Raw genomic sequence first — 17,500 nt, 5'->3', positions numbered from 1 at the left:
AAAGTTAAACACTTGGAAGGTGTGTGTCCTATTACATCTGGTGTAAAAGTAACACCGCATCTCAGAAACAGAACATCATACCAACAGTAAAACATGGTGGTGGCAGTGTGATGGTCTGGGGCTGTTTTGCTGCTTTGGGACCTGGAAGACTTGCTGTGATAAATGAAAACATGAATTCTGCTGTCTACCAAAAAAATCCTGAAGGACAAAGTGCGGTCTTCTGTTCGTGACCTCAAGCTGAAGCGAACTCGGGTTCTGCAGCAGGACAATGATCCATAACACACCAGCAAGTCCACCTCTGAATGGCTGAAGAAAAACAAAATGAAGACTTTGGAGTCAAAGTCCTGACCTGAATCCTATTGAGACGCTGTAGCAGGACCTTAAAAAGGTGCTTCATGCTCGAAAACCTCCAATGTGGCTGAATTACAACAATTCTGTAAAGATGACTGGACCAAAATTCCCCCACAGCCTCAGCTGTAACAGACTCACTGTAAGTTATCACTAACACTTGATTGCAGTTCTTGCTGCTAAGTGAGGACCAACCAGTTATTAGGTTTAGGGGGCAAACACTTTTTCACACAGGGCCATGTGGGTTTGGGTTTTGTTTTTATTTAATAATAAAAACCTTCATTTAAAAACTGCATGTTGTGTTTACTTGTTATCTCTGACTAATATTTAAATGTTTGATCTGAAAAATTAAAGTGTGACACATGCAAAAAAATAATAAATCAGGACGGGGCCAACGTGTGTGTGTGTGTGTGTATAGTGGTAAGATTCACTTTAGGAAAAAGTGAAACTGTAAAACGTAATAACCTTAGAACAAGCAGTATGCAAAAATTATGCAGACAAAACACAAAACAGCTCAGACTTCCTGTTGCATCAATATACTACAGTCAGCCACACAACAACACGTAAGTCAAACCACAAAGGAAGAAAAAAAGAAAAGACGCAAGAAAATCTTTGCAGTCTGATACACCGTCTTGTTTCTCTACTGTGTAACATGGCTGGAGGACCACAAAACTTCAAACAAATCTCTGGCAAGTACTTCTATTAATTAAATACCCAAGTAACACTTAGCTCAGGAACTCTCAAATGTTCATGGGCTGGAAATGATTTTGTTCTTTTCACAGAACCTAGAACAATAAACATAGACGTTAGAGAAGGCGGTGTGCACACGGGTGCAATTCTGCAGGGAAATGAATTCAGGGGACAGGTTACAAGTCGTACCAGTTACACTGGTGAGAAAACTTATATTTTATATTTAAGCTAATGTTGAAATAAATGACTCTCTATGATTTATTAAAGCACAATAAATATCTGAGAGAGAAGAATGTTGCCTTGTACCATCTTGGAGGTTTCTGTAACAGCTTGGCTTGAATTTCAGGGCCTCCAACCAGAGATGGAGAAGGTTCAGGTCCTGTTATGCCCAGAGAACAAAATGGTACTTGAATTGACTTGATTTATTTCTTTACATTGATTCTGTAAAAGTGACACCATCATTAATTAATGAAAAACATTTTGTGTTTTAAACAGTAGATAGGACTATCAGCATAAGGAACGACGGGAGTCAGTCACATCAGAACATTGTACATAACAATGTGTTTGAAGGCGACGTGGTTGTTGAACACAATATTAACAGTGAGTCATTTCTGTTTAAATATTAAACTACGGAAGTAAATAGAATGACTAACACTCTCGGTGTTCATTTTACAGTACAGCCTGTGGGACAGAACAACGAGAATATAGATGAAGGTGAGAATTAAAAGGTTTTTGTTGATTAAATTATTTCTCAGCAATGTTTGCTTCATGACAACTAATTACGGTCGTTATTTTATCGTTATAGGTCGGCTAGGTCTGAGATGAGAGGAAGCAGATCACCACTAAACTTGGTTAACCTCACTAATCATCGTACAAAATAAAATGTTGAATTTAATTAGTGTCCAGCGTTTGGATCATTAACTGAGGTCAATAAAATTATACAACTCTTATGGCTTTACACAGGAATTCTGTTCATTGTTGTTGTTTTTTTTTTACCTCTGTAGTCAACTGAAGGTGAATTTCTAGTATTTTAAACTAATAATTCAAGTACATTATTGTTTTTATAGTAACATCTAATTCACCAGAACATGTTTGATAGACAAGACATGTAATCCAAGATTAATAACGAGCCTTTAATGGTCTGTAAGAAGACACAGGTCTCATCTCATAAACACACAATGATAAATGTAACTTATAAATGCCTGTAAAAGTCTTTCATTAACTTTATATTTTATTAATTGTACTAAAAAAAAAAAAAAGACAAACAAAAAGCATGTTTAGAAATGTTCTGCAATCATACAATCTACACTTGGATCTCAGGTCTTTGTAATAATTTATTATAATTACCAACTGTACAAATATTTTATAAAAACAGGACGTAATGCAAAATGTTAAAAACACATGAAGTGTTCATACTGGAGAAAAGACACACAATACACTGGCTGTGCTACACGTTTACAGGTGACTGTAGGAGTCGTGTCCCCCTTCATGGATCCTACAGAAGTCCTGACCTGCCAGTGCCCTCTTCTTACATGGCTGTCCCAGTCTGGTGATGCCACCACACAGAGGACGCCCTGAGAAAGAGCTGCAATAAGAAGAAGTCAATCTAGTGTTTAGAGTAGCGCCGATAATAAGCAGGAATAGTAATCTATATTAGCACTAAAAAAAAACCAAACCAAAACATTTGTTTTAAACAGGAATACCTGTTGCTGGCTACGGACTGATTGGGGCTGGAGCTCCGGGACTTACTGACTATATCCAAGATCCCTCCTAAGTTCCTCTGGGTGATGCTCTCTAAAACAGCCTTATACAAAATGATGGAAAACAAAAATTAAAATAGAGAAGAATTAAGTACAAAAATTAGTTCATTAAAGGCGCGGTGCATGATAAATGTGTCGGCCGACAAACAAAAACGTGTAGCCAATGAGCAGAAAGGGGCGTGTCTTGTCAATATGCGGTGGAGAGTGCGTTCAGTGCACATGTGGGACATTAGCATAAAGGGGCGTGTTTTGTCAATATGTCATGTGTGACATTAGCAGAAAGCGATTGAAACATTGACATGGCGGATACAAACAAAAAGCGAAAAAAAGGCTTACGATAAGGCAGGAAGCAGGACCCGTGTTAATATAGGATCAGCTTTCCAGCGCTGGAGAGAACTGAAAGTCTTCCGCGTGAAACGGAGCTAAACCTTTCACGCTACAACACACAGTACTACAAAAACACATTTGTATTACCATAGTATTACTCATTGTGTTCTTTTATCAGTAAATGAACACAATGAGTAATACTATGGTAATACAAATGTGTTTTTGCCCCAGCAGGAACCTGCTGGCCGCCCCAGCAGGTTCCGCCATAATAGTTGCCTGGGTTACGTATGTATGTGTGGTTCGGAGCTATCAATACAGGGGTGACACCCATTTGGGTTAGGGGCGTGTTTGTTTTGGTGATTTCAAACGTCAATATTGGCTTTGAAACATCGTGCACCGCACCTTTAATATGTTGCAAAAACCAACCCAATCTTAAATGAGAAAACCTGTTAATGTTAACAGTTTACCATGTTTTACTGTTCAGGAAAATATTTTATTCTTATAGACCGTGGGTGTCATTTAGCAAGCCTTTAAACTAAGGTCTTGTGTCTGTCACAAAGTCATGCACAGCTGAAAAGATTGCATTTTCCTCCTTTTATATAGTGTGAGTGTTTGTGTTCATGCACATGTTCTACTCACTCCTCCAAGGTTATGTCGATTCTTCAGTCTGGGGGTAGAATGACTGGGGGTGCCTACAGATAAACACCCATGGCTCGGTGGCCCATACGTGTGAGATGGAGATAAGGCCACCATACACGGGTCTCCTACACCATGCAGAATAAATAATAAGCACACAATAAATGACCCATGAACAAATGTTTTAAAGCACTCATGTACACATATACACACGTGTTAAGAAGTCACCTGTCATAAAGCTGTCTTGACCTACAAATGGCACCTCAGGCTCCAAATCACAGTCCAGCTCTCTGAAATAGACAGATGTAGTTAGACAATTGGTAGAAGCAAAGATATGATTCTAGTGTTTTGTTCTTATTTTATTTCCTTCCCTTTTGCCTCTTTTAGTATTAAGAGTTATACTTAAATGTTTGCTATAAAGAAATGGTCTTTATTAACAGCATCAGTCCACAATATACTGTACATCAGGACATAAGAGGCTAAAGCAGTGCTCTCTTACACAAAGACTCACACTAGAGGTGTTGAGGACGTTGCTGGACTGTAGAAAGGCTTTGTTGATTTTTCAGGAGTCTTCTCAAGTGGAGGAGCTGAAAGAGCAGCATGAACATCACTGCACTTTTGGCCCTTCAGGTTAGACAGGGCCCACAACAACTGCAGCACAAACCAACGTGCTGGAAAACACACAATGATCACACAATGTTATGGCACAGACTCACACACACAGCCTTGCAAACACACGTGGTGCATTCACACACGGCAACTAACCCAGCGAGAGTGTAAAGAGGAGCAGAGAGAGTGTGACCAGGTCAAGAGCCGACTGCTGATTGACCTCGGAGATGGCGTTGATGGGCACAGTGATGAGCAGAGAGACACGGGAGAATGTGGGACACTGCAAAAAGGACAGCAGGACTGCAGAGAACAGGAAATATCCAGCATGCATCACACAGACCCAAACAGCACGCAGACTCAGACCTGAATTGGAGAGACGAGAAAAAATAAATATATGTCTCCTTGTCCTGATACTTTTAATTTGATTTCAATATTGTTTACTGAACAGGTGCTAAAATGTTTTAGTGCTTAAACTGCACAAAAATTTGTCCAACATTGCTTTTTAGACAAACCTCCAGATATTTGCACTTTCCCTTCCTCTGAGAATTTCACTTCACTTTTTTTTTTGTTTTAAAAAGGATGACGCATACGTGCACTCATTACATCATATTTTGTGTTTAGTTTTTAAATGCAGCACAACCGCACCTCTGCAAGTCTCCATGATGCCATTGCCAACAGAGACAAAGCAATGCAATGTGGCACAGATCAACATTTCAGCAACTGGCAACTAAACTGAAATCTTAATCGTCCACCAGTCGAGTTGCTCACGGCTTTAATTTAATCCCAGACTTTGTGCATATGAACTACTACTTATTAAAAATCAACCAAATCAAGTGCCTCGATGTTTAACTATTAAATCCTCATTGATTTGAATATGTACTTATTTTAGTATCAGGCTAGTATTGTTTGGGATGGTCATGAGTGGGGTTGTTTTTTGGCAGATCTCAAGTCACAAAATGCCAACATTATATTCATTCATTCATTCATTCATCTTCTACCGCTTATCCGAACTACCTCGGGTCACGGGGAGCCTGTGCCTATCTCAGGCGTCATCGGGCATCAAGGCAGGATACACCCTGGACGGAGTGCCAACCCATCGCAGGGCACACACACACACACTCATTCACTCACACAATCACACACTACGGACAATTTTCCAGAGATGCCAATCAACCTACCATGCATGTCTTTGGACCGGGGGAGGAAACCGGTGTACCCGGAGGAAACCCCCGAGGCACGGGGAGAACATGCAAACTCCACACACACAAGGTGGAGGCGGGAATCGAACCCCGACCCTGGAGGTGTGAGGCGAACGTGCTAACCACTAAGACACCGTGACCCCCCAACATTATATTCAATACACAAAAATATGATATAAAGAATCCTGCCCCAGTCCACAATTACCTACAAGAGATGTTCCACGTTTTAATAGAGCCTTAGCTGGGACATTTCAATGCTACGTTTTTGTGAATGCGGCTCCAGACACGTGAACACTGAATATTTCCTTAACATGCTATAAATAACAAGTTAAGTACCAGCCCATCCTAGGTATCCTTGGATCATATGCAGTCTATCCTCCAGCCTGCTCTGCATGTTGTCCAGGTACGTCAGCATGTATCCCAGAGTGCTGTTCATGCGCTCCAGCTTCCTCATGAGCTCAGCATAGAACTGAACTGTCGTGTTCTGCTGCTGCAGGACGCCATTCAGATTGAGCTCTGAAACAGGATTCAGCGGAGAATCACAAACGTTAAACAGTACAACAGTAAAAAAAATGGTCCATTTATATTTACAGGGTTCCCACAGATTATGTTAAAGAAAACAAACTGTACAAATTTATACATAAAGATTATGAAAAATAGCTTGAAATAAACTAATTTACACAGATTAGAAAGGTCATGATCGGGTTGCCAGGTGCGACACGGATACGAAGCAGGCTCACTAAACAGGCAACCCATAAACATTCATTATTGTCACATAAAAAAATACATTGAGATGAAATAAACAAAAGCTAAACTAGTTAAACGTGTTATGCTGAAGATTCACCCATTTTACTGTAGATTTCTTGTGCGCGCCCTCGGACTTCAGCCAGGTCATTCAGAATTGCCTGATGACCTTCCTGCACATCTGTACCTTGTCCTTTCAGCTGCTCACTGACGACCTCTAAGCATTCAGACAGAAGGGAAACATGTCATACATTAACACTGTAACACACTGAAAGCTGTATTGAAAATACAGTCCACCTCAAAAAAATCTCAAAATGAGAGATCAGTGAAATATTTCAGAAGACGACGACATTATTGCTTTTTATGTTTCACTGATCATCCATAAGACCATGAGACACACCTATTCTCTGTGTAATTCCCTGGATAAGCTGTGCCACCAGCTGCTGCCCAGTACTGATCAGAGCCTTCTCTTGAGCCAGTCTTTGCAAGTTGGCAGAGATTGAAGCATCCAACTGCTCCTGGCCCTCCTTTAGTGCCCCCTGCTGGAGCTGTAGTGCACCGTGACCCTCCAACAGCTTGTCCAGTGATGCGGCCGTCATGTCCCGTAGTTCACGCTGACCTTCCTGCAAATACACAGAAGGTGGAATATGCTTCTGTTGAGCATTAAACTTGTTATTTCAGCTTACCGACTTAAGAGACAAAAAAAAAAAAGAAGAAAGCACAGGTCAAATGTTTTTCGAGCAGGAGTCTCCAACATGCCACTCACAAGCTACCCACTTTGAGCAGCTCGCCTAAAGTAAATATAAAAACACACATATATAAAAATTTAACTAAAGAGAGACTTTCAGGCTTGCTGAGGTCATCGAGGTTTGCTGATAAAGAACAGGATTCATGTGAATGAATAAAAGCAGAGTCAATTCGACTATTAACATGCTGCTCGTGTGAATTTAAAACGATTTACTGCACAATATGACTGTCCGATATTGACAATAAGTCCACACAATGATCTCATTCAGCTGGCTTGGTTTAGGGCAAAAAGCGAAGCTAATAAATATTACTAATAATATAAAAACACATAGCTCTTGGCCACCTTCATTTTGTCAATGTAGCTCTCAAAGGAAAAGGATGGGAGACTCCTGCTGTAGAGAGTTAGTGATAAAGCTATACAGTACATTCAAATTTAGGCAACTAATCAGAATCAGGTTTATTGGCCAAGTGTGTTGACTAACACAAGGAATTTAGTTCCAGCTGTTTGTGACTCTCAAAAGTATATATAGAATATCGAACGGAGCAGAGAAGCCTTTATTATCGCCACATATACATTACAGCACAGTGGAATACTTTTCTTCACATACCCCAACTGTGGAGGTTGGGGTCAGAGTGCAGGGGCAGATATGATACAGCACCCCTGGAGCAGGGAGGGTTGAGGGCCTTGCTCAAGGGCCCAGCAGTGGCAGCTTGGCTGTGCTGGGGCTTGAACCCCGATCCTCTGATCAACAACCCAGAGCCTTAACCAATTGAACCAGTTGAGCCACCACTGCCCCAGTACAGACATAAATAACATTATACTATACAACATCCGATGAGGGGGTACGGTGGCTTAGTGGTTAGCACGTTCGCCTCACACCTCCAGGGTTGGGGGTTCGATTCCCGCCTCCACCTTGTGTGTGTGGAGTTTGCATGTTCTCCCCGTGCCTCGGGGGTTTCCTCCGGGTACTCCGGTTTCCTCCCCCGGTCCAAAGACATGCATGGTAGGTTGATTGGCATCTCTGGAAAATTGTCCGTAGTGTGTGATTGTGTGAGTGAATGTGAGTGTGCCCTGCGATGGGTTGGCACTCCGTCCAGGGTGTATCCTGCCTTGATGCCCAATGACCCTGTGACCCGAGGTAGTTCGGATAAGCAGTAAAAGATGAATGAATGAATGGACATCCGATGAGTAAATCTAATAAAATTACTTGTGAGTACAAGATGGGTCGAAACACCAACATGATCACCGAGTAATAGAAACCTATGTACAGCTTGCCCTATTTTAGTTGACTTTACTTGTCAATAAGATCCATTTTTCACTAAACAACCTTTTAAGAACAAAAACAGACAAAGAAATTGCAGATATACAGACCTTCAGGTCCTTCATAGTATCCAGCTGGTTTGTTGCTGTTGAGATCAGGGCATTCACAGTAAGCTCGGTCTGTCTGCGAAACTGCTGCTGACGTGTGGCGTAACACACCGAGCGAGCGCGGTTGCTGACGATGTGGTACGCGTTCCATGTATCTGAATCCATGTCAGCAGTGCACTCCTTAATGGACTGCCACAGATATTACAAAAAGAAGAGTAATATTAACGCTACATAACTGACTGACAGTAACCGAGTGTATAGTCAGTCTGCACGGTGTTTGTCTTGCACTAGGTTGTGTAGTATGAACTTTATGTGGCTAGGCTAACTGACATAGCACAGTGTTGTTTTATGTAGCACCGTGGTCCTAGGGAAAAGTTTATTTCACGTGTACAGCATCAGACAAATACGGTTAAACTAACAATAAAAGCTTCTCGACTTGACTGCAAACGGGACTGTTTATTAATCAGTACACACAAAATCTAAACCGGTTAGACAAAAATAATTTAATTCTGTATATGTTTTCTTGGCCCAAATAATTATTTAGTTTTAAGTGATTAGTACAGATGTAGAACACAAGCTACTAGCTCAATAAAAAAAATAAAAAAATACTAAAGCACAAAATATCATTTAAAGACATGATTGTGCACCGTACCATCTCCTCGGTGCACAGGAAAGTCGGACGTCCCTCTACTTCTGATTGGCAGTTGAACAAAGCCACTCCCAGTTTTGCCAGCTGTTCTTCTGAAAGGTTGTTGCAGGTAGCTTTCAGCTGAGAAACAACCTGTGAAGAGATGTCAAATCTCCAGAATATAAACCAAATAGCCGTGAGCAAAAACAAATAACAAAAAGGCACATACATGAATGCTTAATAAATCAAATCACAAATGCAACACTTTTGTAAGTCCTAATTGTCCATCAAAACCTTTATAGCTTTAACAATTATCAATAATACAATAAAGAAGTGGTTCGTTATTAACCAGAGCTGTCGACATTAGCTTAGTTTTTGACCTGCTCGTGTTGCCCCCTGGTGGTTTTTTGTTTATTGTGTGTGTGTGTGTGTGTGTGTGTGTGTGTGTGTTCATGTATTTGTCTGATGTTTGTTTGATTGCTGGCGTCTTGTGTTTCTAACTTACATCATAGCTAACTAATACTTACAGTAGTACTTTTATTAAATGTATTGTAGCTTTATTGTTATTTCAATATGTATTTTTATTTACTTTTATCTTTTTTTAGATAAGAAAACATATTGACAGAAATGTTTATTAATATGCATTGTCCCTGTAATAAATAAATAAATAAATAAATAAATAAATAAATAAAAAAGCATTAGACAGCACTACATGCAAAAGATTCAGGACAGGGTTTAATACACTGTCCAACAATTTCCATGTATGCATCTGCATGTGTAGAAGGGTTCAAGAAAGTCTGCACTTACCCTAAAATGGCAGCTGTCAAGAGGACTCATATCAATCAGCTTAGCCTCAGCCAGTAGTTTCTCATCAGCAACACTCATCTCAAACGGTGGAGCATCACTCGGCACAGTAGCTGGAGGAGAAGGCAAAGCTGGAGGCACAGAGACCGGAGATGGTGCCGCCTTCATCCATTCAAAGAAAGCGTCTGTTTTATCACACAGAGCTAACACACACACCAGCAGCATCCACGGGTCCAAACTGATTAAAGGTCTTTGAACCATTTGACCTCTTAAAAAAAAAAAAAAAAAAAAAAAAAAAAAAGAGGGACAACGGATGAAAAAAAAAAAAAGTTTCAAAAAGAAAGAGTGGAAAACAGGAGATGCAGCATGTCATGTGCCTGGTTCGATAACTTCAGAGGATTTGCTACACTGAAATTGCCCTTAGTTTTGAATGCATGTGAGATCATGATTCCCATTCCATCCAGGTCACATTGCCACCTGGGAGAAGATCCAGATATACCATGACCCTGACCAGGATGAAGGTCATAACAAAACTCTAATAGTGTAAGCTACATGGCTTTATAACTTAAACATTAGATCAGAGAATGTGTTTCTTTGCTGTTGGATTTGACACAAATCCTTTAGATTACAGTTTAGTGTCGGATCACAACTAATACATCAACAGCCAGAGACCACAAGAGACTCATTAGGTCCAGACACAAAAAAGCAAAAAAAAAAAAAAATTCAGAATCCTGAACATTGATCAAAGTTCAAATCTATTCATACTACAATAAGTTAAACTTTAGATCATTTACAATTCTTTAACTTTATCATTAAAAGGAATCCTGAGGGTCGGTGCATGTTTCAGGACAAGTCTGGGCAAAGGATCCTCACACAGCTGACAGGAATTAGTGTGTGTGTGTGTGTGTGTGAGCGCCAGTATATGTGTGTGTGTGTGTATGAGTGTGTTGTGGTGTGTGTGTTTATATAAGTGTGTGAGAGTGTGTGTTGTGGTGTGCATGAGTGTAAGTGTGTGTATGTGTGTGAGCGCCAGTATATGTGTGTTTATATAAGTGTGTGAGAGTGTGTGTTGTGGTGTGCATGAGTGTAAGTGTGTGTACGAGTGTGTATGAGTGTGTGTATCCAAGTGTGTAAGTGTATGTATGAGTGTGTTGTGGTGTGAGATTGTGTGTGTGTGAGTGAGTGTGTTGAGGTGTGAGATTGTGTGTAAGTGTGTGTAAGTGTGTGTGTGTGTGTGTATATATGAGTGTGTGTTGCCTTGCTGCCCTTGATCCTGCATTACTAACCGTGTTTACAATAACCGGTGTAACAGGTATCTGTTTTATGTCTCGTTAAAATAAAAGCTATTTAAAATGTAAATCTGTTTCACTTATTGATAAAACTATTACAACCTCTAAATCAAAGCACTCACCAGAGTTTTGTGCACCAGCTCCTCTGTAATCACTGCTCCTGTACCTGTGCTCCTGCTCCTGTACCTGTGTTCCTGCTCCTGTTTGTGCTCCTGCTCCTGTTTGTGCTCCTGCTCCTGTTTGTGCTCCTGCTCCTGTTTGTGCTCCTGCTCCTGTTTGTGCTCCTGCTCCTGTTTGTGCTCCTGCTCCTGTTTGTGCTCCTGCTCCTGTAACTGAACGCGCGTCTCTGTACATATTCAACCATTTAAATGGAAAAGGACCGACCAATGAACAGCGACGTGGGCTTGGAAGTCTCGCGAGATTTAGTGTGACTTTAACAGGCGCGTTATTTAAAATGGTTTGTTGTCTTCTTGTGCTACGTGCAGGTAGGCTAGCATGCTAACTCAGGGCATGCTAACTCAGGGCATGCTAACTCAGGGCATGCTAACTCAGGGCATGCTAACTCAGGGCATGCTAACTCAGGGCATGCTAACTCAGGGCAGGCTAACTCAGGGCAGGCTAACTCAGGGCAGGCTAACTCAGGGCAGGCTAACTCAGGGCAGGCTAACTCAGGGCAGGCTAACTCAGGGCAGGCTAACTCAGGGCAGGCTAACTCAGGGCAGGCTAACTCAGGGCAGGCTAACTCAGGGCAGGCTAACTCAGGGCAGGCTAACTCAGGGCAGGCTAACTCAGGGCAGGCTAACTCAGGGCAGGCTAACTCAGGGCAGGCTAACTCAGGGCAGGCTAGCTCAGGGCAGGCTAGCTCAGGGCAGGCTAGCTCAGGGCAGGCTAGCTCAGGGCAGGCTAGCTCAGGGCAGGCTAGCTCAGGGCAGGCTAGCTCAGGGCAGGCTAGCTCAGGGCAGGCTAGCTCAGGGCAGGCTAGCTCAGGGCAGGCTAGCTCAGGGCAGGCTAGCTCAGGGCAGGCTAGCTCAGGGCAGGCTAGCTCAGGGCAGGCTAGCTCAGGGCAGGCTAGCTCAGGGCAGGCTAGCTCAGGGCAGGCTAGCTCAGGGCAGGCTAGCTCAGGGCAGGCTAGCTCAGGGCAGGCTAGCTCAGGGCAGGCTAGCTCAGGGCAGGCTAGCTCAGGGCAGGCTAGCTCAGGGCAGGCTAGCTCAGGGCAGGCTAGCTCAGGGCAGGCTAGCTCAGGGCAGGCTATGTTAACTGGTAACATGTTAACTGGTAACATCGCTGAAAACTGTTAGCTGCAGTCTTAAATTCTTAAATAATTTCCACACGCTAAGGAGAAGTTTTTCCTGACGTCATTTCCGTGCCGACTATCAGGATAAACGTGGTGTTTCTGTAACCGTGATGGAGCCGAAGCCTTCAGCAGCAGTGATTAGTTGTGTTCCTCCTTACGGACATGTTGTCATCAACGCCAAGTGGAGAGGATCCACATTAGTGCAGCACTTTAAAGGTGTGTTTAATATGGATTCATACCTTTAGATGTTAGAGCAGGAAAGTCACTAACATGCAGGACATTTATTCATAAAGATTCCCAGAATAATCTCACAGCTCCATCTTATCTTCAGGATCTCAGAGCAAAACTTTACAAAAACACAAAAACTTTTATCTTAAACAGGAGGCGGAGTTAAAAAATAAAATAATAAAAATCTGCTCTATAATAAACCTTCACTTTGTCTGTATGTTTAGATATTTCAGGTTATATGGTGTAGAGATTATGTTCATGACCCATCATATTACAGATGTTCTAACATCTGTATGTTATAAAGGTAAACATCTCAGATACGGCCCAGAATTATCATAGACATATTATATGTATATTAGCTCTAATCTGATTGGTCACAAAAATAATCCCTTCACGATCTAATCTGTATCATCTTATTAACTCACTATCATTATTAAATATTACCACACATTTCTTCTCCTTCTTCACCTTTCAGTCATTTTCTCCTCTGATAAAGAAACTCTTCATCCTCCTCACTGCTCCTAACACTTTTACACCTTATGAGCTCTTATGATGCTTCATGAAGAACTTTTTAATCTTTACTCAGATCTTCTCTTTAATGTTAAGGGGAAATTATGACACTAATTTTCATGAATTCTGGCCCAGGCTTCTGGACAGCGATAAAGACATGTTTTCTTTTAGACTTTCTCCACAGTTCCATAATCCTAATGAAGACCAAGTCGCAATGGCTGCTTGTTTATCTCTAATCTACTTTCTTACTGTTTTTTAATCTCCTTCCCAGGAACTGTGAAGACTGTCTTTGAGGAGCAGCTTGGTGTTGTGGACCTTCACCTCAGTAACAAAAGTTGTATCTTGTATGTGTCAGAGAGTGACTTGGTGGCAGGAAATGATTACAAGAGAAAAATTGTTAGATTCAGAAACGTAAGTGTGAACGATTTGTTGACGTTTCTTCACTTTAAGCGGAATGTGATCTAATTTGATTAACAATAATCTTAAACTATGCCATAATGTAAGCATGGATTTGGGCCATGACCATCTTTTAGACCCTTCAGAACGCATCTTGTTTATCTATCTGACATTGCAGGGTGCAGGTTGTAGTGGGGAGATGTATACTGACATACTGACATCTCCATGTGATCCTTACACCAATACAACATTTGTCTGACTGTATATTTGTAATCACACCATCTAGTGTCACCCATATGAGGATGAGGTTCCCTTTGAGTCTGGTTCCTCTCATGGTTTCTTCCTTTACCAATCTAAGGGAGTTTTTCCTTGCCACTGCTGCCTGAGTCACCTCAGACTTGCTCATTGGGGATAAATACATATACATACATACACGCTGTGAACTATATATATTTTTAATTTTTATTATATTAATTCTTTATACTTCTCCTTATGTTTATCTTCCGTCCTATGTTTATGTTCTGTAAAGCTGCTTTGAGACAATGTCCATTGTAAAAAGTGAATTTTTATTGAATAAAGGGGGAAAAAATGGGAAGATTTGAAATACATAGTTTTAAATAAAACTTGTATATGAAAAGCATTTAAAATATTTTTCTAGTTGCTGTAATTTTACTTATTAATTTAAGTAATTATGTCACAGGCCAATAGTAACTTCTGTGGGATTGTTCTTGTGGAGAAGACTCATCTCAGTGAGCAGTACTTTAGTGCGCTGCAGAAGTTTGTGGTGTTGGAGCTCGGCCTGACCCTGCTGCATGTCCCAGGTCCTGCTGAAGCAGCACAGCTCATTGCACAGATGGTAAGTCACCCGAAATCTTTTAGTGCTAATAACAGAAACTTTACTTACTGTTATTCAACGTGTACTGTATGTAAATAGCAATAAAATTATTTATAGTACCATTATCAAAAAAACACTAGTTCATACGTAACTAAACTAAACACACACGTACTACATCGTTGCCCAGTTGGACAGACATTTAATATTGTTGTCTAGAATTGTTCAATTCCATTAGTAGAATTAACGGTACTATTAAACATAGTTAATAGAACAAGTGAAGTAAATTTGTTAGTTAGTTTGAATGGGAGTTGTACTTTTCATGTGAAAGCAGAATTTAGCTCAGTAACCAGATTGTAACACACAAAGAACCAGAAAGTTGGCAGTATGTGTACATTCAGTCAGGCTTAATGTTAATATGGTATAATAATAATAAGCCTTTGATTATGAATATAACTTAAAATAAGTAAATCAGTCAGATTTAACAGATAATGCATCTGAAACAATGATGAATACAGATATTAATAATGGGCAGATTATTTGGATTTTCTTTTTTAACTTTAAACAACAGCTTGGGCAAAATTCCCACCTCCTCGATCCTGCCCGCTGCACCAAACTTCACATGTAAAAAGTGCATTAACAGACAAATGTTGAAGCAAAAGAAAATATCTTTTTCTCAGTCTTTTAAAAGATAACTAGTCAACTTTGGTGCACATTTCTGATTTGCAAGAAATCTATGAAATATTTAAAGCTTTATATGCTGAATCTAGTGTAAATCCATATTATGAAACATTTTAATTCATTAGCATGATGCAGAAGAAATAATAGGTTTCCAGAAAGATTTCACAAGGCATCTGGTGTTATAATTTATAAATGATAAAAGATTAGTTTCTCCAGCAGCTTTAGTGTGTTTACGTAAATGTTTACATCCACTTTAGTGTTTTCTCCAGCATTTCTCTGAGGTAGGGTGAGAGCTACTTATCAAGCTTCACACTGCAATCTAGCAGTTTATCCACAGCGCATATCATAAGAAGGTCACAGCTGATGACAAATTGCATGAATTTTTCTTTATGACCAGTCCTTTTATGAACCTCACACAGGGAAGGCAGTCAGAAAACTTAAAACAGCATCTAGCATGCAGAAGAGGAGGAAACATTTCATGTGGGTCACATCAACTATTATGTTCTTTCTGAGTTAATAAATAATAATAATACACCTTTTCTCCCACAGGTGCATGGAGAGAGCAAGGAGAACCCATTCCGTAGGAGAAGCACAGCTAGACTTCTGGACCCAGTGGTGGTGAGCTTGGTACAGCAGATCCCTGGGGTTGGCAAGGTGAAGGCCATGGTCCTACTCCAGCACTTCTCTAGCATCCATAAGATCTGCAATGTTTCAGTTGAGGAGCTGGAGCCTGTTGTGGGGCAGGCCACTGCTCAGAACATCTGGGCTTTTTTCCATGACATACTTCCATGATGAAGTGACACAGGACACTGTACAGAGACTTTCACATTTCACATTTCTTATTCAAGAAAAACTGAATCTTTATTTTTTTTTCAGGCAACATTTCCAAACCATTTTTCTGCTGTGCAATTAATTTGTTTGTTTGTCCTTTGAAAAAAGTGTATACATACTCTGTCATTTTATTTCATATATTTATTCCTCTTCAGCAACTTCTTTGTCCTGGATAAGGCCCTGGAGCTTGTCCCAGGAACATATAGTGCATACAGCAGTCCATCACAGGGAACCATACACACACACACACACACACACACACACACACACACACACACACACACACACACATACACACACGCACACACAAACACACTTGAACTCTCATTCACACTAGCAAAAAGAGTAGAATGTCTTCCTACCAGCAGGTTTTACGGAGCAAACAAGAGAACAAACTCAACCGCAGTCCTGTCGCTCTGTGTCTAAGTAGCTAGACAAACTTTCCCAGTGGTGGTCATATTTACCTGCAATGCTTGATTTAGAATTTTTATATTTTTTCTGTTCTTATACACTGGACAAGAAACAGAGGAATGTAACTGTTAACTAATATATGTGATTTTTTTTGTAAGCATTTAATGTAAATGTGTCAATGTTTAGTTAATTTAGTTAATTTGTTATATATATATAATATATATTTTGCATATGCAGTTCAACATTTCATTTTGGATAGTCCTTCAAAATAAAGCTTATGATTGATTGAGTTGAATGTCATAAATACGATTGGATTAACTTTTAGACAGTATCGACAGACCGTTATACAGTCTATTGTTTAACCATGCTATAAACTTTAGTCTTGTATTGTCTTCTTTGTGGTAAACTCAGACTGCACATGTTTATGTGTTTGAGTAAGGTGAATTTTAGCATGTACAGTCACAGTTTGTTCTATTTTTTTTTTTTCTTCAAAATTATAAATTCATGGTGCTTTAAACTCTTCACTAGACTCTCAAGGTATTTGTTGTGTATGCTGTCATTGTCTCAGTGACTTCCTCATTCAAGCAATCTCTCTCTCTCTCTCTCTCTCTCTCTCTCTCTCTCTCTCTCTCTCCCCCCCCCACCCTTTTCCTCGGTGGCTCTTGTGATGTATTGGTTTTCTGCTCGACTTCTCCCTTTAAGGGCCGCACACTGCTGGCAGTGTTTGGGCCTTCCTGCCGGCTTACAAAGCAGTTCCACTTTGAACGGGGTCTCTGGCGGGGATCAACTAAATCCAGGGCCCTTCATTGTGTGACCACCGTTGTTAGCCAGGGAAAAGCCAAAGCACAAATTCACGACTTGACTTACTAAATTCCACGCCAGAGATCCTTCAAGGGTGAATAGGGGTGTGAGGAAGCTGCTTCATTGTAAAATACGTCTTAAGTGCTCCTGGAATTTTTTTATACGTTTCTTCTGTATTTTACTGAATGAGAGTAATATTGTTGGAGTTAACCAAGCCCTTGTTGGACTGCCATGATGAATTTTCTTGTAGATGTTCATTTTCAGCATCAGGTGGAATAACAGGCTAATATTTCAAGTTCCAGAGTTCTAGACAAAATTCACCAGATTTCTACACACCTTCATCTGGGCACTGTGAGGTGTCCTGTG

General features: G+C 40.6%; 2 protein-coding genes across 2 annotated transcripts; one reads left to right on the top strand and one right to left on the bottom strand.

Moving 5' to 3' along the window:
* Positions 1 to 2,361: 2,361 nt before the first annotated feature.
* On the bottom strand, positions 2,362 to 11,477 carry bmb (brambleberry). Its single transcript, XM_060887299.1, has 13 exons — positions 11,273 to 11,477; positions 9,865 to 10,129; positions 9,082 to 9,210; positions 8,433 to 8,618; positions 6,714 to 6,936; positions 6,414 to 6,530; positions 5,906 to 6,085; positions 4,527 to 4,733; positions 4,273 to 4,432; positions 3,990 to 4,051; positions 3,765 to 3,889; positions 2,742 to 2,842; positions 2,362 to 2,623 (listed from the first exon to the last, which is right to left on the bottom strand). Exons 2-13 carry the CDS (start codon positions 10,120 to 10,122, stop codon positions 2,494 to 2,496), a joined length of 1,878 nt encoding a protein of 625 aa, XP_060743282.1. The 5' UTR covers positions 10,123 to 10,129; positions 11,273 to 11,477; the 3' UTR covers positions 2,362 to 2,493.
* Positions 11,478 to 12,515: 1,038 nt separating this feature from the next.
* faap24 (FA core complex associated protein 24) lies at positions 12,516 to 16,543 on the top strand. The gene is made up of 4 exons (XM_060887300.1): positions 12,516 to 12,660; positions 13,454 to 13,593; positions 14,279 to 14,434; positions 15,641 to 16,543. Exons 1-4 carry the CDS (start codon positions 12,555 to 12,557, stop codon positions 15,881 to 15,883), a joined length of 645 nt encoding a protein of 214 aa, XP_060743283.1. The 5' UTR covers positions 12,516 to 12,554; the 3' UTR covers positions 15,884 to 16,543.
* The last annotated feature ends 957 nt before the right edge of the window (positions 16,544 to 17,500 follow it).

This window comes from Tachysurus vachellii, chromosome 14, assembly GCF_030014155.1.
Source record: "Tachysurus vachellii isolate PV-2020 chromosome 14, HZAU_Pvac_v1, whole genome shotgun sequence".
Lineage (NCBI taxonomy): Eukaryota > Metazoa > Chordata > Actinopteri > Siluriformes > Bagridae > Tachysurus > Tachysurus vachellii.
Note: the sequence above shows the minus strand (reverse complement) of the source record. Positions and strands in the feature narration are given on the sequence as shown.